General features: G+C 43.1%; 1 protein-coding gene across 1 annotated transcript in view; it reads right to left on the bottom strand.

Annotated features, from left to right (window-relative positions):
* Positions 1-21,057, bottom strand: part of syne2b (spectrin repeat containing, nuclear envelope 2b) — a 298,695-nt gene that overhangs the window by 137,425 nt on the left and 140,213 nt on the right. The window contains exons 71-83 of the mRNA XM_080751129.1: positions 20,615-20,755; positions 19,313-19,489; positions 17,694-17,831; positions 16,935-17,120; positions 15,981-16,094; positions 15,239-15,391; positions 14,385-14,519; positions 12,424-12,552; positions 10,048-10,158; positions 8,585-8,689; positions 7,466-7,621; positions 5,002-5,397; positions 1,340-1,582 (exon numbers count right to left, since the gene is read on the bottom strand). Of these exons, the coding sequence (XP_080607255.1) occupies positions 1,340-1,582; positions 5,002-5,397; positions 7,466-7,621; positions 8,585-8,689; positions 10,048-10,158; positions 12,424-12,552; positions 14,385-14,519; positions 15,239-15,391; positions 15,981-16,094; positions 16,935-17,120; positions 17,694-17,831; positions 19,313-19,489; positions 20,615-20,755 (2,184 nt within the window). The remainder of the gene's footprint in view (positions 1-1,339; positions 1,583-5,001; positions 5,398-7,465; positions 7,622-8,584; positions 8,690-10,047; positions 10,159-12,423; positions 12,553-14,384; positions 14,520-15,238; positions 15,392-15,980; positions 16,095-16,934; positions 17,121-17,693; positions 17,832-19,312; positions 19,490-20,614; positions 20,756-21,057) is intronic.

Genomic DNA, 21,057 nt, shown 5'->3' with positions numbered 1-21,057 from the left:
ACATGATATAATCCTGTACTTACTGCCAGTTGGGCTGACACCCACTGCAGGTCACCGCGCCCTCAAGGCAAACATCTGCTACATGATTTGGCGGACTCTTTAATGTTTACATAACCTTGTCTAATAATCATAAAGTTATCTATGTTATACACAGACAGACAGCAGGACTATTCACTATTATTGTACAACTACTCAACCTCCGGGTCAGAGCCATGTTCAATATGCCATGTCAACCACGGGTTGTGTGTGTGACAGTAATGAAAGGGAGCATCCTTGTAACTTGCTCCAGGACAGTGGTAGTGGGACCGGAATGTTTACATTGACCAGGGGCGTCACAAGGGGGGGTAGAGTGGGACTGAGTTACTAGGGCCCAAGGTGGAGGGGCCTTCATTATTTTATACTTTAGCTATTGAAAAATAGCAGATATACAAGCTCACAGCGCGGCACTCGGTGCTGCGCTGTGAGTTTGTATATCTATTTTTCAATAGTTAAAACACAAAATAATGCGTAATAATGCGTTCCCAGTCTAAATGGATTAAACCCCCTCCTCCCCCTATGAAGAACATTCATGGGGGGCCCGCAGTGAATCCCAGGGCCCAGAATTTGGTGTGACACCCCTGGAAATTAGTACACAACTGTTACTCTATTATGACTTGTTTATACAGTACTTCATCGTAAGATCTCTGAAAATCTTTATACCCAAATCCAATGCAATAAATATTGAATTAAATATACAAGATCTTCAAGCAAGGGCCTTTTAGAAAATCACCCAAACAGGACTTCATGTTTACTGGGACTAAATCAGACATGTTATAAAACAATAAAACAATAAAATGATAAAACGTGAACCGTTTATGAACTCTGCTCACTCAGTGTGATAACAGAGGTTTGAAATATGAATGGACTGATAAAAGGGACTAATAATAACAATAATTTAAAAAATAAATGTTTTCTCACCTGGGAGCTGAGAGACTATAACTGAGTGTTTAACCTTTTATATATTCTATTTGTTTTCTGTTTTATTTTTCATGTGTGCCACATACACGCAAATTAAGGTTGCAAATGTTTTCTTTAACTTCAACATGATTATCTGCCGGATAAACCATTTAAAATCAGAATCATCAAAATGGGTATTAAAAACGTAAAATCCATCTACAACAAAAATAATGAAAGGCAGAGAAAAACCGAAGACCACACAATGTGATCCTCAGTGTTCATCCACAAGTACACTGTAAAAAGTGTATACAGGCGGAAGCAGTTGAATTTGAATACTCTCAGAGTATAATTTAACACTGGGGATGTTACCGTGTAGCAGGTGCCACTCCCTGGATGTCCTTACCTGGCTGGTGAGGAGCTGCTCTTCCACGCTGCCATGCATGGTCGTGGCTGAGCCCATGGCCTCAGCGTTGCTGTGGGGGGCTCCCACTCCCACTCCCAGGCTGCTCCCAGGGGCTCCCAGGCTGCTCCGGGCCCTCTGAAGCCAGACCTCCAGCTGACCTGTCCGCTCCAGGCAGGCATGGAGCAGCCCTTCGCTGGGGCCGGGCCCAGACCCAGACCCAGCTGGCGGAGGCTCCCCCGGGACCTGGGACAACCACAGTCACGTGCACGCACACAAACACAGACACACACACACGCACAGACAGATACAGAGTCTACCAGTCAGCATCATCACAGACAGAAGGAACAAGGGCTGTAGGGCCCTCAGGAAAAATATTAAGCTGAACAGATAAAATTCCTAAACTCAGAAAACTATGGCTACATAAATTCTGAGGTATAAACTACTACCTGTATGTACAGTAGGCTTCCTCTGCAGAGTTGGCTAAATGATGAGCTCTAATTCTGCTTCCCTAACCCGTCTGTCTCTCTCTCTTCCCTGCTCTGAGTTCATGTGCAGACTAGCAGAAGTAGAATGATACTGAAACTAAAGCTACTGTAGCTGTACATTGAGGAGCTACAGCAGTAACAGCACTCTCTCTAGAGAGATGACCCCATTGACAGCCTACAGTCCTAATTCTCACACTGTCCCTATACTCCCATGAGCCTCCTCTTCTTCTCCCTCCTTTTCTTCCACCCTGTTTTTAATGCAGTGGATTCTTTCAGCCCTTGTTCCCTCCCTCTCTTTCAGTTCCCTTCTCAGCCCATTTCCCCCTCCGTCCGTCCGTCCGTCTGTCAGTGTGTTTGTTGTTTGTTCTCTTCTTTCCCTCCCCGTGCCATTCCACCCACCCACCTGTGGCTGCAACCACTTCCTGGTTTGGTGGCACTTTTAGTGAGCGAGCTCCAGTGACAAGGACTCATTAGTGCATAGCGCTCTCTCTCTCTCTCCCTTTCTCACACACACACAGAGAGGCGAGAGAAGGACTGTGTGTGTGTGTGTGTGTGTGTGTGTGTGTGTGTGTGTGTGTGTGTGTGTGTGTGTGTGTGTGTGCGTCAGGGAGAGGGAGGTGAGAGGCTTCAGGCTACAGTAGGTGGAGTTGCGATAAGGGGCTGGGTTACTGGTTGCTGGTTACAGCCTCTGTCAGCTGACTAAGCAGTAAAACATGAACACACTTCCCTGTGGTTTGGCCGCCTGACTGACGTCACTTTGTGTCAAGAAGGATTTCACGTTGCTTTGCTTTCATCCTAGCCTGGCTCCACGCCACTGACTCCTCCCGCTCACTGAGTGGACTGCCTCTCTCCCGCTACAGGCAGATAATCAGGCTACTTTTATCCCTCATTCATAATACTATCGGTTGTTTCTTCCAATAGTGAGTTTCATGACTGGAGGCATGTGAAAAGGTCACTGTGTAATGTACAAAATGATATGGGAGGGAGATACTGTATGTATTATTTGACAGGTTGAGTGTCAACTAGGGCATTCACCAAATATTCGAATATTCGAATATCAAACTCACTATTCGACGTTGTTCACCGAAGTCGAATATTCGCTCATTTAATTTTTTTTATTGTTTTGTCTTTAAAAATATATATATTTCTTCATGGTTTATAAAGCTTGGCTATAGGAAGTCATAAGAACCCTGACAAGCCCTTGGAATTGTAGTTATTTTTAATGTGACTCGGTTCCACAGATAAATATTGTGAAAATAGCAGATCTACATGCTCACAACGCCTCGCAACGCGAGGCGTTGTGAGCATGTAGATCGGCTATTTTCACAATGTTCGCCTCTTGCTTAGGCCTATTTAATATTTGACGGTTTGGCCAGTTTGGCCAGTCCTGTCGAATATTCGACTATTCGAATACTTTGAGGTTGAATAATTCGAATACTAAAAATCACTATTCGTGAATGCCCTAGTGTCAACCCAACACAAAGGTCATGTAAATTTACAAACACAAGCACATGTGCCTATAGTTTTCAGCACAAAGAGGCCAAACCATGCTGAACACAGAGGTAAATATACCATTTTAATTGAAGATAACTTTGTATTTTTTGTTTTATTTCTTTATAATTAAACATCCTATATTAATATGAATGTCACAAAAGTGGACTGGGGAGGCGCACCGTTGCTCCGAACCGCACCAAAACTGGCACATACACTGTTCAGGGGCCTGCCATGACACTAATCACACCAGGGACCACATCAGGTGCCCCCTGGGGACCCCTGGGTGCCACAGGCGCAACGTTGATCCAATCCACAACAAACTTGGCACAAACACTTTTAAGGGTTCTGCCATGACAGTAATCAGACCAGTATGGCTCTCAGGGACCACCTTAAGCCTGTATCAGAGTCGGCACCGCGGTGGAAGGCTATCCACCGCGGTGTAGTGCGGTGTAGTCTTTTTGAGCGTTAACGTTGTAGTTTTATGACTCAAAAGACTACACCGCACTACACCGCGGTGGATAGCCTTCCACCGCGGTGCCGACTCTGATACAGGCTTCAGGGTCCCCCGGGCCAAGTGCCAAAATTTTGCTCCAATCCTAACTGAATTTGTCAAAACACTGTTCAGGGGTGTGCCATGGCAATTGTCACACCACAAAATCTAAATTGTACACATATGGCACACTACAGCAGTAGTACATGGCCATAACTCTGTGATCATTGCTCTGATCAGCGGACTGAATAGGACTGGATTCAGTGGATTGAAGGCTGCGTAGCGGCCTGAAAATCTAGTTTTAATAAAAGTGCATACATATAAGTAGGTTATATTAGCATGTGAGTAACCTCAACACTGTACATCCTGTATATGATTGAGTTAATTTACTTAAAGAGGTGGTGCCCTAGTTTTGACTTTTTCTGTTTATGTGTCTATGGAGTTAACATTACTCTAATAGACACCCAGGTGTGGTTATAATATGCAAATTTGTCTTCCCTGTGTATTTTTGGTTACTTCCTGAAAGCTGAAAGCAGCTGAATCAAAAGGCCCGACTGAAATGCACCGATACCTGTATAATGACATCATAATATCATCCCCTCCCCTTTTTACCACACAACACTGTGGGAGTGGTTAACTTCAGCTGGGTCACCATCCACCTGACAATCAGGTGGACTTAAAGAACAGGTGGCTGTGGCCACATAAAAACATTTTAAAACTTTCTGTACAGTTTTTTGAAAAACAAATATTCCTCCAAGTATAATCATAATACCTAATGATTATGATGTGGGGGGGATCACGGAACAATGGGCCCGATTCATCAAGCATTTTACAGCCAAATTACACCCATATTTTGATCTTACTGTGCATTTAGGACATAGGCAATACTGGATAGGTGGCGTACAGCATGGATTTCTACACAGAGAGGGCAATTCTTTCAACATAAGATCCTGCATTCAAGTTCTGGAGAGTTTGGACAAGGCAATTCTCTCTTGAATGCTGCCTTCGTATGGCATGGAAAGAGGGCATTTGCATTTCTTTCACCTTAGTGAAAAACTGCATTCATGGTCTGGAGAGGGCACTTTTTACAGACGGGTAAAAGGGCAGGGGCTCAAGCCCCCTTTTGATGTCTATGTTTGCATGTGCCTGACTGTAGGTGTGGGTAGTTATGGTGATGACAGACAGATGCTTACCAGGGCTGCCGCCGTACGACTCAGGCCCCCCATGTCCTCTTGACGCTGGGGTGTGAGAGCGCTCTGAGGGCTACTGTGTGCGATGCTATTGGCGGAGGAAGAGGAAGCTGGGGGCTCTAGCACGAGGTCTCCAGATTGTGCAGATGGAGGTGTTGTGTCTGTTAGTTCAGAGGGCTCGGTAGCTGCACGAGATGCGGCAGGCGCAGTCTCGCGCGTCACCTGCGAACCAGCCGCGCACCCCTCATCTGGTTCTAGCGAAACCCTCTCGAAGGTTAGCGAGCGCAGAGGGACAGGGTCCGGAAGAGTCTCCGTGGACCACACACCACTGTCTGCCCCTCTGGCCTCGGCCGCTTTGGCCTGAAAGTCTTGGGCGACGCCGGTGCCCTCTACCCTGAGCTCACGAGGAGAGTGGAGGATTACATGCGTGTGCTCAGCGGGTGTACGCTCGTCTGTGCGAGCCCGGGCGGGTACATGCGTGCTTGTAGCACGCGTATGCCCTGCAGTTTCACATGCATCCTTAGCATGTGCGTGTTCAGTAGCCTCCTTCTCAGCACACCCCTGCAAATCCTCAGCTTGTTTTTCCTCCTCAGCATCGTGTGTGTGCCTGGCTGACATGTGTGTGTGTTTGCCAGTGGTGTGTGTGTGTTCTGTGTGTGTCTTCAGCCCCCCGGGCAGGCTGTCCTCCCCCCGCCATGCATCATGCCCCCTCAGTCCTTTCATGAGTTCCTGACACAGAAGAAGAGACGGAGGGGTGGATCATTGTGGTGGATTTATTTGGCTTTTTGGCTTTTTTATTGTCTTGTTTTGGCAGCATAATAATGACTGTAATCAATGCATTCACAAAATGGTAAAGAGGGGAACAAATAAATAAACTACAGTACAATACATGCAAAAAAAACAAAGTAAGACATCTAACGTGACTTGCTGTTTTTGGGTCAAAACCTGATAACTCCAGTGTGTCAACTTTACCGGACTTTAGAAAAATAGAATTTGTTTTTTGACTGGTGTTCATGCATTATGAAAAGGTTTCATCTACAGTATGTAATACCTTTAAGTAGAAAAACTGGAAGCTCACTTTGACCCGAAGCTACAAGGTGTTTACCCAACAACAGCTCTGTGTTAATATTCTATTAATTCAATTTAATATCAATTCAACTTTATTGTCATGAACACAATGAGCAGGCACATACAGTATGTAAACGAACGGGAGGGCTGCAGCTTGTTATCAGTGCATTTTCATGGCCAACAGCAATCTTAGCAGATATGGGCTTTTATATAAATTGGTCTAGAAAATAAAAGGGAACTTCTTGGCTCAAAGCAAGCAAAACGCTTCATCATTACACCCTGCTACCAGCCAGGGATGGAGCAATTAATTAAATCTGTAAACAGATCTTTCTGCATGTTATCATAATGTTGAGCTTGTAGAAATACAAAAAAAGCATTTGTGTGCTTCCATATGGAAAATATTGGTATTTGAACAAAATAGTCACTACATTGGCAAATGAGCTTAGGCAGAAATTGTCTACGAAGGGTCAATATATTAAAAATATAATATATTACTTTATGTAATGCCTATCTTAAAACAGTGTTATTTATCTTAACCGTATAATACATTATAAAACATGGTTCACAGGTCTGACTATTGGTACATTTGATGTAGTCTAACAGAATAATTCAGTATTTTTATACAATCTATTCTAACATAAATCATCACAATTAAGGTCCATGCAGAAATCATAGACTTTTCTTTTTTAAACATAGACACCCCACATGTTGATTACCACTGGACACTTCTCTTTCCGTTTGGTGGAAAGGGTAACTGTCTTATTGTTAACCTCACACTGTAAAAGTCTTTCTCACTTAGTCGCAGATTATGTGCTATGCTCTCTCTAGCAGCTGTGAACCGCACAGCTTTTCTCACTTGTCACTGAGCAGGCATAAATGCTCGCTGAGGAAGTGCAGACTCAGTAGTCCTTCATGTAAACACACAAACAAACAAAGGAAAAGTAGCTCTTTGGCATATTTATCACTGGTAAATTACTTTTCCATTAAAAAAAACAATGTCATGATGCAATTGCAAACACAAGTGTCCACCGTAAACAGACTGCCTACATTCAGGAGAAGCTAAATAAATACGCTACTTGGAATTCTTCTTTGCCATGTAAATGCACTGAAGGTAGAAAAGAGAAGGACCGGGAGTTCGAGAATCGGCTCTAGTGGTTGAGAGTTCTAGGGTTGGTTCTAGAAGAAGTTGGGGGGGGTTCTTAAAAGTTCTGCGGTCAGCTCTAGAAGACAATGTGAGTTGTAGGCATTGCTCTATAGCAAACTCGGCAGTTCAAGGGGGTTGGGGTCAAGTTGAGAATTCTAGTCTCTCTTTTTCTAGAATTTAGAAGTGCTAGAACAGGGTTGGAAGTCCGGGAGTTCTAGAGTGCTCTCCTGTGCCTTTCTAGAACTAGGAGACTACACATCTCTGCTGGGAACTAGGGGACTCAGGGGAGGGGGACCTGGAGAGGCTATCGGTCGACGGCGTGTTTACCATGTCGCCCGGGGATTGTGTTGTGACCGATAAAGCTTCAGAGGAGCTTCCTTCCGATGTGTCAGATATGCCCGCTATAAAGCCCTGAAGAAACATGAGTAGGTGTTAGCATAACGGTCAGATGTTACTCAGAAAACACACTGGCTTAAACTGTGATCACCAAGAACCTAGGTTGTTTTAGATATAGTTACTTCTGGGGGCAGACCCTGGTAAAGGCTGCCATTTTGAAACCCAATTAGACTATTCTGCCCTACAAAGGCAGAGTGCAGTAACTGCGTACAAGAATTTCGTTGAAAAATGTTACAGCTGATCAGCCAAATGAGATATAGACATATAAGTGATATTACACTTATTGTATATCTGTTCTTGAGCTAATTGTTCATCCCCCAATATCATGAAGGCTAATTTGACCTTTGGGCGACATGAATAAGTCGTTGTGTCCGAAAACGTAGTTACTGCACTCTGCCTTTGTGGGCAGTATTGGAGACCCTTTTGTTGGCCAATGGGCGTACTTTCTGTAGCCTGTTCTTTGTTAGTAGAGGTACCCAGTTGATGTATACCTTACTTATTTAGTTTAATATAGTTATAATAACCAAGTCACCCAGTCACTACAACACTCAGCTTTGTTATTCAATGTTATTATTTTAATATTTAGAGTGTTCTGTTATATGTTAAATAAAAAACAATTTGTTTAGGGCAATAGCCCAACTGGTCACACTGGTTAACAATTAATTGGTTCAAATTAAAATCACAATTAATCCAGCTCTAGCAGACTGCACACAGTCATGTACAATTGTACAGTATACTCTTTTGCCTCAGTAATCTGTTGCTAAAGGCTGCTGGATCAAGAAAGGCATCCGCATTTCATGCATCCAGCTGATTGCTCTTTGCTCTGATCCTTAAAGTGTAAATATACTGTAGAATGAGCTTCAATTTATAATTCTAAAAGAATAAAACCATAGTTTGCTTGAAAAAGTAATGAAGAAGAGGTGTATCACTTGCTATTTTAGCTTGAACCAATAACATTTGCCCATGTCGTCATGTTACCTGTGTGTCTGGTTCAGGTTGGCTGTCCGTCTGTTCTGAGCCGAGCGGGATATTTTCCATGGCAGCAGCAGCAGCAGTGTTCTCTGAGACAACGTCTGCGGGTTCCTGTCATCAACAGCAAAACAGCAATCACCTTCATTAGGACAATGTTCTATTGGCAAAAATATACTCAAAGGAAAAATGGGAGTTGGGGTAATTACCCTTGTTAGATACTGGTGCCCTATTAGACAAAAAAAATATATACAGTATACCAGGGTTCCTCAATTAGTTTTCCCCAAGGGCCGAATTATGTCTAGGGTGCCAAGCCGAGGACCACCACATTGCAGGGGGCGACGGCGGCGTTCCTGCTAGTCCAGCGACAGTTCAGATATCGTCGTTGTCGGGTGAAAATCTTGTAGGTCCAAAACCGTTTTGAATTTATATATTTTTTAATTATTTAAACTAGTGAAAACAGCCGATCTACAAGCACACAACGCCTCGCGGTGCGAAGGCGTTGTGTGCTTGTAGATCTGCTGTTTTCACTACTTTTGTGCGACGGCCTTGTCTGATTTGCGAAAGAACGTACAAATTTGGAGATACGAGATTTCCAGCCGACAACAACGATACACTAGTGTTGTTGCTGCTCTTATACCACCATTATTACTGGGGTTGGTGTGGGCCAGACAGTAGCCCCCTGTGGGCCGCAAATGGCCCGCGGGCCGCCTATTGGGGAACCCTGCAGTATACATTTGTTCAGTCATGAGTGTACATTGCCCCCTAGAGGAAGAAAAAGAAGAAAGACAGGAGGCCACAGATGATCAGAGCAGGGTATGAGAAGTAGATCAAGGTGTTTGAACAGCTTTATTCAGGAAGAATATGGAACATTTAGTCAGACAGTCAGGTGGAACAGAAGGAAGAGGACGGACGGTGATGTGGTGAGAGCTGCAGGCTCAGTGCCAGCTGCGAAGCAGAGAAGCAGGGAGCGACACGATCAAGACAAGACAAGGAGCAAATAAAAGATCAGACCTGGGTCAAATCGTTGGCACAGTGCAAGTCCTCAGTGTTCATGTATCTCCCAGACAGTGTACAAATAGTATTTGGTGACATTTTGTACACTCTCTGAGTTACAAATGGATGGATCAACACTGAGGATTGTGCAGGAATCTTTCTTTGGGTTTGTTTTATGCTGCTTATGTACCAGATGGGCGGAGTTGGCCTTGGGACAATCCAGATCCACTAAATTCACTCTCAAATACTTTCCTGTTGTCTCACATTCAAGCAGTGACTGTACGTATGTACGACTGTCGTATGCAGCGAACCCAACTCAACCCATCTTACATGTAAGCAGCATAAACACTGGAAAACGTCAAAAGATGTTCTCTTAGATCACAGGGGGGGAGTGAGGCTACAACGAGGAAATGAGGCCGCGGGGAGGAAGTGAGGTCCCAGAGAGGTTTGGCAGCAGGTCGGTACTTCCTGTTTACCTCTATGTCAATGCCAACAAGAGTCTGCATGAGCCACCATAGAACACCTCCACCATCCTCCACTTTCTTCTCCTCCACCTCCTCCTCCATCAGGGACTCGCCCAGAGTCTCCTGTTGTTGTCATGGGAACATGCAAAGTAATGCAATCTAAAGTGTATTTGGGAGGGCGAGCGGCCGTTGTCTTGACATACTGTAGTATATCATAGAGGCCAATAAAAACTTGAAATCTACATCACAGGACACAACAGGAAAAAACAGAAAACTAAAACAAAAAACCCCAACAACAACTTTAGCACAAAACATCACCAACATTATTACAAATTATCGATATCAAAAAGGTATGAATAACATGCAGACGGAATTAATATATTAGGACTGTCACCTGAAGTCAAACAATAATAAGTCAATCGGTCATTTTGGTCTTAGAGGAGCAAGACAATTGTTAGTTGATTAGTCGATTAGTCATAACTTTCAATAGCCATTAGAATGTTCAGCTTTCAACCGTATCAACTTGAAAAGCAAGATTTTGTGTTGCAAACACAATTTTACAGATTAATCAATTAAATCAAATAATCAATTGACAAATTCCTATGACCATTAGTCAACTAAAAATTGTGTTAGTCGAGGATAGGCGTAGAATATATATTGCATTCATGTTTGTATACAAATAGAGTGGGTTATGCATGCATGTACCATCTAAATCTTAGATGGAATTATCCATTGTAAGATAATGAATAATGACAGGTAGTGGCCTTCTTCCCGATAGCGTAAACTGGTAGTGTTTGGTAATTGATTGGTGACTTACACTGTACACTCAACTGATGTTTTACTGAAGTGTATGTGGCTGGCAGCGCTCACTTCCAAGGCAGGTAGGGATAGTCCCGTCTTTAATACTTATGGCCCTCCCCTTGACGTGGCCTAGTCTACTTTCATGGTTTCAGATTCTATCTGGTGTATTCATATAGATGCACATATTAAATATAAAGTATGTCAAATACTGTAGTTGTTTATGAGAATGCTCAACTTTTTTTCTTTTATTTTTTGTAACTTTTTTAAAATGATTATACAGTAGCCATGTGCTCATGTACTGTGCTGTTAGGGTGGTATTCCCTTCGCTTATATTTCTATAACATATGGCTCCAAATTTCTAATATAAACACAAAGGCAATTTTTTTACAGTATTATGAGGGAATCGTTTTAATAAATCACAAAATCTGTTGAACCCTTAACATTTTCTCTTCCGGGAACTCTATAGTTTATTCCCCATTTTAATCCCACCCATCTCAATTCTTAATCATTCAATATCAATAATCCTACTTCCTATATCCTGTCATCCATTTAAAATTAGCCAATCCCATGCCCCTACGCACGTGTGTGGTCATCCTCTAAAAAAGAGAAGTAGAATAATACAAAAACACCCAGTAAGATCATTAGACTATAAAGACTACTCATTTTCAAATTCCAGCTCAATAAATTCAAACAACAACAATTTTTAGTTTGTTTTACTAAGGTTATTTGACCCAAGGCTGGGGCTGACCACTCACTTTTACCAAGACCTTCAGTGTTGCTACAGTATGAATGAATGTTGCTAATATTATTTGGTCTGGCTTAGAAATCATACCTGGGAAGGTTATAAATGAGAGTAGGATGAAGTTGACAGGGGGTAGAGTAGGGTGAAAATACTACACACTTGTCACTAGACCTCACTTATCATGCAACTATAACATATTATAAGCACTACATAGCACTATTATGGGGAACATAGAACCTGGGGAACATAGGAACGGTCCCTAATAACCAACAACGTTCAAAATAGGGATGCACCGATATATATCGGTATTGGGTCCCGATATGACTTTTTTTACTCAATAAAGTAAAAAAAAATAATAATAATTAAGTCATATTGGGATATCGGATATCGGACACAACATCACCGAAATAATAATAAAAAAAGTCTCTGGCTTATAAATATGCAATATAATCACGCAATTTTAAGCCCATAATCAAATGTTTTAGCATATACTTCTTAAATAAACGATATCCCACAATTCTATCATCACTCCTCCACTCTTGAGACGAGACACGTGTTGCATTGCATTTTGCACTCAGTCAGTTGCACCGACTGCACTCTGTTATTTGAACTGAAGCCTATCCTACAATTAATAAATGGCTTTAATTGAAAGTCGATGCATTTTTTTTATACTTGCTATGTAGCCTACTGTATCGGGTATCGGTAAAGTATCTGGAAATATCCAAACGTATATATCGGATTGGATTGAAATTGAAAAAACCCGTATTGGTGCATCCCTAATTCAACCCCCCCCCCCCAAAACAAGTCATGACAGACACACTGGCCTCTCTGGCTGCATACTGTACCTCTGTTTTCTCAGCCCTCCTCTGTTGGGGAGAAGATGCTGCCACGGTCATCAGCGTGGCTCCAGACCTCCGCAACACATCCTCCTCAACGTGAGCGATCCTGATCAGACCCCGTTCCACACCGTTCTCCTATAGGAGGCAGAGAGAACGCAGGTATACGTGTTAACTCTACAGCAGGTTTTCTCAAAGGGGGTGACGACTGAAGAGGCACCCAGGGGTGCCGTGACACACGTCCAGCAGTGCCTCCGAATACTTAGACCCTCTATACTTAAAGGACAACTTTGTTCATATTTTAGGTTGCAAATAAAGAAAAGATGAGTGTTAAAATGTTTCCATTTACAGCTTATTTCTGTTTTAGCGATTTTAGCGATTTTCATTTGTTTGGTATGAGGGCCGGGCCTGTGGGCATGCGTACAAGTGACTAAATATGTATTTCTAGACACAATAAGCTGCCGCTTTCTTTTATACTATTTACAGTAACACTACTAGCCCCCATACTGTAAGTCACATCTGCCCATAGAAGATTGTGGTGCATCTTGGGAATGGGCTTAGTGTCTAAAAATACATATTTAGCCACTTGTACGCATGCCTCCACCCACTGAAATCAACATCCTTAACTCACTGACTGCGAGTTTGATCCCCCTTCTTTTCAAACTGATGGCATTTTGTTTACCTTCAACGTGGGCGCGTGTGTGCACATCGTGCACGACGGTTCACGAATCGCGTTCGCTCTACGATCCTGCCGTGGTAAGCAACAAAAACCAACAGCTCTCCTTAGTCCACAGCGAAAGTGTCTGCATGCCTCGTGTTTGTTGCGTAACGAGGAAGTGAATGCGTTCGGAGACAGGATACAGGGGGTTGTTGTCCCGCCCCCTGTTTCCGGTCTGGGAACATCCGTATCCGGTTTTCTGAGGATAATGCGGCTCTATAGAGAAAAAATAATGGCGGATCGTCGATCATACTTTAATTGTTTTATAGCGATTACAACATATTGACAGCTCGTCATAGGCGCAACGGACAAACTTATATAACTCGTCATACTTGTCATAGGCAGTAAATGAGTTAAAAATGCTAAGCAGTACATGAAAACATTTTAACACTCACCTTTTATTTTCTCTCATTGCAATCTAAAATATGAATCCATGTTGTATCCATGAACCGAGTTGCACTACACAATTATTTTTCTATCTACGCCAAATATCTCACCAAAACATGCACCGAAAATAGCTGATCTAGAAGGTCACAAAACGATACAGATTAAATAAGTGAAAATGGAAGGGATGACACAAAGAAATTAAAAGACAAAATATGGAGCTGCAACACTAAGACATTTAAGACGAGAGATGGGTACTCTTTCCTGATGATGGGGGTGGGGTACAATTAAACCCATTTAGAAGGGGTACACATTATTGTGTATCATTATTTTATGCTTTAACTATTGAAAAATAGCAGATATACAAGCTCACAGCACGGCACCGAGTGCCGCGCTGCGAGCTTGTAGATCTGCTATTTTTGAAAAATCGTGAACATTTTTTGATTCTATAAGTGTCTTTCCTTCTAAGGTTTTTTGAAAAACCTAAGTTTCTATGTCAGCAATCTGGCTAGCCATCGTCAAAGAAAAGGTCCTTTTCACTTAACTGGAGCTCAGTTAGTCTGTTCTTGACTACTACGTCAGAGACTACTATGTCACTGGTTCTCAAACTTTCCATGCGAAGGACCCCCATTTATTTGGCCACGGACCCGCATCTCAAAATATCTAGTTCCAGGGACCACCCAGAAGCAAATTTTTTGTTACAAACGTTCGCTTTAAAATACATATATTCAAAGATTTGGACACATTCTCACAACTTTTTCAAAAATAGCAGATCTACAAGCTCGCAGCGCGGCACTCGGTGCCGCGCTGTGAGCTTGTATATCTGCTATTTTTCGATAGCTAAAGCATTCAATGTTCCTAATTGTACCTGTGTGTCCTCTGTGAACACCATTTTAGGTGAGGTCCTCTGCTGGGCTGAGGAGGAGGGACCAGCCTGGTTGATTGACAGAGCCTTGGCTGGGCCCGGGGTCATGGGCTGCTGGAGGAACAACGCAGGGACCTTCTGCAATGGGAAGGTGAAACAGGAAGGCGTGTGCTCGTTAAGAGAGTTCTACTAAACGACAACATAAGCAGAGATAATATTGGCAACGCTATGACACGCACCGGGGGGGGGGGGGGGGGGGGGGGGGGCGGACCGGGAACAAATATCAGCATGGGAATATATATTTACAGTCTATGAAAGAAACAGAAATTAAAGGGCATCACATGATAGTCAATGGGACTAGTACCCCTACGGTCTCTTGCATTCAAGTGACTTGGAGAGTGTTTTTTGCAGGTCTTTCAGTCCGAGTGTATCAAAAAAGCACCTTGGTTAAGCACCGTTGGTCTGACCAGTTTAACTGGAAGCCAAAAATAGCAGATCTACAAGCTCACAACGCCTCTAGATCGGCTATTTTCGGCAAACAGGTTTGGTGTAGAGGGGAAAAAGAGCGGACTAAGTAAAAGGTCAAATTCATGATTAGGTAATGACGGCTCAAGTGGTTAATATCTGAAAACAAATTGACACAAATCCGAAATACACTGATGATTGGACAGTCAAACGATGAAATCTATGAAAAGGTTGTGGGGGTCCCTGCTTCATCTCTCTCTTAACTGCGGGGTCCTTGGCCTGAAAATGTTGAAGACCCCTGCTCTAGTTTCAGGACCACCATAGTGACTTGAGTATGTGAAGGAATGAAGGAAGCGTGAAGGAGCGTTGGAAAGCAGGATGGATGGGCGTACCTTCTCCAGTTCCAGGAGGGATGTTTGGAGCTGGTCCACTAGAGGGAAGACAGTGAGGGTCTCCTCCGATTTCTCTGGCAGACACAGGCCTGGTTTACACTTCTGGATCTCTGCTACGGTCCTCCTCATGCACTGGATCCTACCCTCAACCAACTGAACACACACGCACACGCACACGCACACGCACACACACACAGTCGCACACACACACATACACATGCATTTACAACCAAGAAGAATCTGGACACATCTGTTTCCACTGATGTTCCACTGATGTACTGATTCTGAATCAATTCTATGCGGTGTGGCAATAACTGAGTGAACAGCTGACCAGGGTTCTGTTCTGCTCCCGTACAGCAGTGGTTCTAAACCTGTGGGTCCCAGAGGGGTCCCCGAATTATTTGGGGGGGTCCCCGATGATTAACTTAATGTGCAACATTGTTTTCTCGCCAGTAAACAAACCAATATAAAGTTCAAGTGTATAGAGGATATCTGCACATTTCTAAAGTGACAATTTAAGGACTTTTTAATACCTCTAAAATGACAAATTAAACATTGGCCAAATTGTCAAATATTAGAGGCAGAAATTTTGAAAATAGCAGATCTACAGGTAGATCTCCTAACCCTAACCCTATAGAAACATGTTATATGAAATGTAATGCCTCAACTCTTAGTGCTCGTCAGTTCCAATATGATTCTTTCGGGGGTCGCGGCCTGAAAAGGGACCACTGCTGTACAGTACCTTGAGGCTGTCTTCTCTTGGACTGGGGAGAGTCTCTGGATACGATAACAGGTTCTTGATCTCGGACGCTTCCTTCTCCATGCTCCTCACTTCACTTTCAATAGCATCCACCTCCTAAAGAACAATACCAGAGCGCTTATTAGTTTAGAGACAACACACACACAGAACTCTATATTTGGACAAATATCTGATGACACGTGGAACTCCATATTTGGGTAAATATTTGATGATGTGTGGAAGTCCATATTTGGGTAAATATTTGATGATGTGTGGAACTCCATATTTGGGTAAATATTTGATGATGTGTGGAACTCCATATTTGGGTAAATATTTGATGATGTGATCGAGGAACTCCATATTTGGGTAGATAGTTTATGATGTGGGGAACTCCATATTTGGGTAAATATTTGGGGCTACATACAGTACAGACAAAGGCAAACTGTTGGGGGGCATACAGAAAAACATATTATATTTTATAAACAGTATGCCCGCCTCTTCTGGGCCACGCCATATCAACGATTATGGCCGAACAGACTGGATTGAGTGATGGAAGGTAGGGAGAGGACAGAGGACAGGTGTACAGACCAATCTAAAAGAATATTAGAATGTTGTGTAAAAGTTCATTTTCTTCTTCTTCATAATTCAAATATTGAAACATGCAGTGTGTGCTTGAAGTTTCCGCAGTCAGTGATGATTTGGGTTGCTATGGCATTACACAATAATATTCGTTTTTAGATGGATCTAAAACAGTGGTTCTCAAAGTGGATTCCAGGGACTCTGTGGGTTACCTACATTGACCCATACAACCTGTAACTCTGACAGCATACAACTGGAACCAAATGAACCCTGACGGGTCCATTTGGTTCCATTTGTATATTGTCAGAGTTAAGGGGAGACCTTGAAATGTAAAAGTCTGAGAAACAGTGATCTGTAACATAGGAGGGAAAGACTCACGGCAGCAGCGTGTTCCAGCTGAGACAGCGGAGAGGCGAAGCTGTCCTGAACCTCGGCCACCTGGCGGTCAGCCTCCAGCAGCTGATCTTGCAGAGGTGTGATGTCACAAACCCTCGCCATGTCTTTCAGCACCTCCCCGAATCCCTCTAGCGTCACCCTGATCTGCTCAGCATCACTCAGAACCATCTGAAACACAAAAATAACAGACCTTTTTTAAAACTTTTTTAAAGACCTGAGTCCGAGTCTAAAAAGGTTTTCTAAATTGGTTTTCTGAAAAAACATATGTTTCTATATCAGTGGTTCTCAAACATTTTCATGTCAAGGACCCCCTAGAATTGACCGCGGACCCTCATCTCAAAATATTTGGTTCCAGGGACCCCGTATATTCGAAGGTTTCATGATTTTTTTTAAATAGCAGATCTATAAGCTTGTAGCACGTCACTCGGTGCCACGCTATGAGCTTGTATATCTGCCATTTTTGAATAGCCAAAGTATAAAATAAATGTTAAAGTGGTTAAAATGTGACAAAGATGCTTTTCAGGTCTAAATGGGTAACATTAATTACTCACAACTGCCATTGGATTGGATTTCAACTTTTGATATCAGCACCCTACACAAAAACTCCTCAGCGTTCATTTATGAATTTTAACTCCTGACAGTGGCAGACTTGTGGAGACTGAGGATTGTACTGTGTATAATAAAATAGGATAAGATTATGAAAGAGGGGTCCTTTTAAAGCGGGAGATGGTGTTAACTAACCTGCAGAGCACTGACGTGGCTGCTCAGACATTTGGAGGTGGTGTAGGTACAGGGAGAGGTGAGCCAGGACTGAGCTTCATGTATCCAGCTCTTAGAACTGTTGATCATCTCTGCATGTTCCTGGAGCCAGGATTGCATCTGAACACAAAGTTATAAAGTTGAGATAGCTTTAGAGTACAGTAGATAGCACAGTCTATGAAACATCAAAGACAGTTAACATATTTGTCTTGACCTATCCACATTTTTACATATTCGGTATTGGTATCCGGGACTTAATAATAACCAGTAAGACTCCCTAATCGGGAGATAAGCGACTGTCAGGTCGCTGCGTGATTTTAGGGCAAATGTGTAGGAGCAGTGTCCAAAAATGTGGTTCAAAAAATCGGCCTGATGGTGGCGCTATATGGGACATCCATATTGATGAGATGAGTGTAGACATACTGTGTACCGATTTGCGTGATTTTAGGGCAAAATCTGTAGGAGCAGTGTCCAAAAATGTGTTTTGCAAGAATCGGCCTCATGGTGGCGCTAGAAGAGGGCCATGTGAGAAATGAGGGGTGGGGTCTCCGCGTTGCCTTGGCGGATGAATAGGTACCGGCCCCGGCTCTCCCGGACGCTCCTAGCCCGAGTTACGGCATTTTATGTGAGCTGCAGTGGAGGGGGTCCTCCACTGGGGGCGCCACCACTTTTGCATCCGTTCTGGAGCACCAGGAGTCGGTGGTCCCGGGAATTCCCCGTGAGCAGCCCCGTTGGGGTGGTCATTTGGTCATTTTTGCACATTTGGTCATTTTTTACATCTGGGGGTCCCCCAGGGACCTGGGGGTCCCTGGAGCTCTGGGGGTCCTTGGAGGTTGTAGTTTGGCAGGCAAGGAGCGTGTGTGCAAAATTTGGCATGGATCGGGGCAACGGTTGCGGAGATATGAGCAGGGCAATAGTGTGACGTGTGAGGTGTGACAGACAGACTGACGGACGGACGGACGGACTGACTGACTGACTGACTCACAGTTTGTGGAGGTTTTGATAGTAAGTGCGACCTGACGGTCGCAATAATTGTATTGTGTGAGTTTGTAGTCAACAAAGCTAAGCACAGATGCTGAGGCCAAGCTAACAGTCCTTGTGAAAAGAGATGAACACAAAGTGTTTCTTGAATTAAGCAGCTAAACATTCGGATCTCCATGAATAAATACGTGAAGATCAGGATTTTCACAATTGATTCTCACCCGTATTCTAGTGACGCAAACAAATCGCATGATGGGATGAATCTGTACAATATGTGTTTTCTGTCGGCCAGAAACCTTGTATTTCCATGTTTCAAATGTTTGTTTTTTAGTAAATGAATGCCCTACTTCATCATACAAGAGTGTCGAACTAAAGTAGTGAATGCGTTGTGAGCTTGTAGATCAGCTATATTTCAACTATAGATATATATTCTGTACTGTTTTTAATAACAAAAGATAACCGGTTTTGGACACGTTTCTACCCGACAGCAATGATGTAGTTGTGTAGGCATTTTTTCCTCCCCAACTCTTTTCCTCTTTCATTTCTCAGGAATAAGAAAAACCCTACGTGAAGCATTCTATCCAACTAAAGGCGCTCGTGGGACTTGTAGTCCTTCTGACCTTGCCGAGGATGGCGGTTCTCTGTTCGGCCTGTTTGGTCAGGTCGGAGTAGAGCTGCTGGGCGTCGACCAGTCTCTCCGTGAGGACCTGGGACTCCTCCGGGGTCTCCAGGTCGTGCACCTCCACCTCCAGAGCCGCCAGGTGGGAGTGCCACAGCTCTAGCTCATCCCAAACACGCTGGGCACCAAACACAAGCACACATGAACACACATGAGCACACATGAGCACACACACGTAGGACTGTCACAATTATTACATAATCGTCTAATCGTGATTATTTGACATTATCGCAATTATTTTGTCATAATCGTCATAATCGTGAATGTTAAAAAATGTCAGAAATAGTGGAAATAGCAGATCTACAAGCTCACAACGCGTCGCATCGCGACGCGTTGTGAGCTTGTAGATCGGCTATTTCCACTATCAATGTTATTTTTTAAGTAGTAAGTTGTCGAATATGTCAGTAATTTCTTTGTGTATTTAGGTTTTGTGTCATATCTGCAATATATCATATGTGCAACTTCAAAGCCTAAAAGCCAAACAGAAATGTAATTGTCAATGACAAAAACACAATTAAATCGTTAATCGCCAATTATTTGAGTGACAATTAATCGTCATGTAAAATCTCATATCGTGACAGCCCTACACACACGGTACACGATAGCCCCAGCGAAGACAGACAGGCGGACATTTTTGGCAGAAACACTTGTATGCAGTGGTGCAAAGTAACTTAGTACGTTTACTCAAGTACTGTGCTTAAAGTACAATGTTGATGTACTTTTACTTTACTGGAGTATTTCCTATTTTCTGTACTTTTACTTCTACTCCACTACATCTCAAACATTGTACTTTTGCTCCAATACAATTGTTTGACAACTTACTAGTTACTAGTCACCTTGTAGATTTTGATTATTGTTACAAAACCACTTCAGCCCTACATATATTTACATACATCTACAAGTCCACAATGCATCGCACTGTGACGCATTGTGAGCTTGTAGATCTGCTATTTTCAAAAGATTTTTTTATACATTTGAAAACTTGAAGCGTGACATTCTGCATAATGAGTACTTTCACTTTTGGTACTAATAACTTTGTGCTTTCACTCAGGTCAAATTTGAGATGGAGTATTTCCACATTGTGGAATTGCTACTTCTACTTATGTAAAGAATTACTGTAAAGAGTACTTTTTTCCACCATTGCTTGTATACACAGGAATACAGACACATACTGTACAGGTACAGACACATGGTGGTACGGGTTACAATTGCAGGTCAGAACAAAAGTCTCCCTACTCTCTACCTTCTGAGTGCTCTCTGCTTCGGCCAGCGTGGGGCTCCTCTTCTCCAGCTTCTCCTGGACTGATCTCAGACCAGCCTGGATCTCAGACAGTTTGGCTCCCAGCCTGTGAAGGGGACCGCTCTTCTCCACGGCCTCCCCCACCTGAAGGGTTAAAATCACACCAAAAATAAACTTCCTTCCTGCTTCATCATACAAGACTGTCACACAAAACGAGTGAAAATAGCAGATCTTTTAACTCATTTCCTGCGTTCCCCGTCGAAACCGGAGATTTCCCCCTGTACCACAATGCGATGCCCGTAGATCCCGGAAATTTAATTAGCTTTAATCATTATGAAACAATTAAAAGTATGGTCGCTGTATATAGCCGCTTCGGAGACTTTAGGCCCGCCTCCTAACTGTATCCGGTCGTATTTCCGTTTTAGACCGGATCTAGGTTTCCATAT

This window comes from Nannobrachium achirus, assembly GCF_963921795.1.
Source record: "Nannobrachium achirus genome assembly, chromosome: 20".
Classification (NCBI taxonomy): domain Eukaryota; kingdom Metazoa; phylum Chordata; class Actinopteri; order Myctophiformes; family Myctophidae; genus Nannobrachium; species Nannobrachium achirus.
Note: the sequence above shows the minus strand (reverse complement) of the source record. Positions and strands in the feature narration are given on the sequence as shown.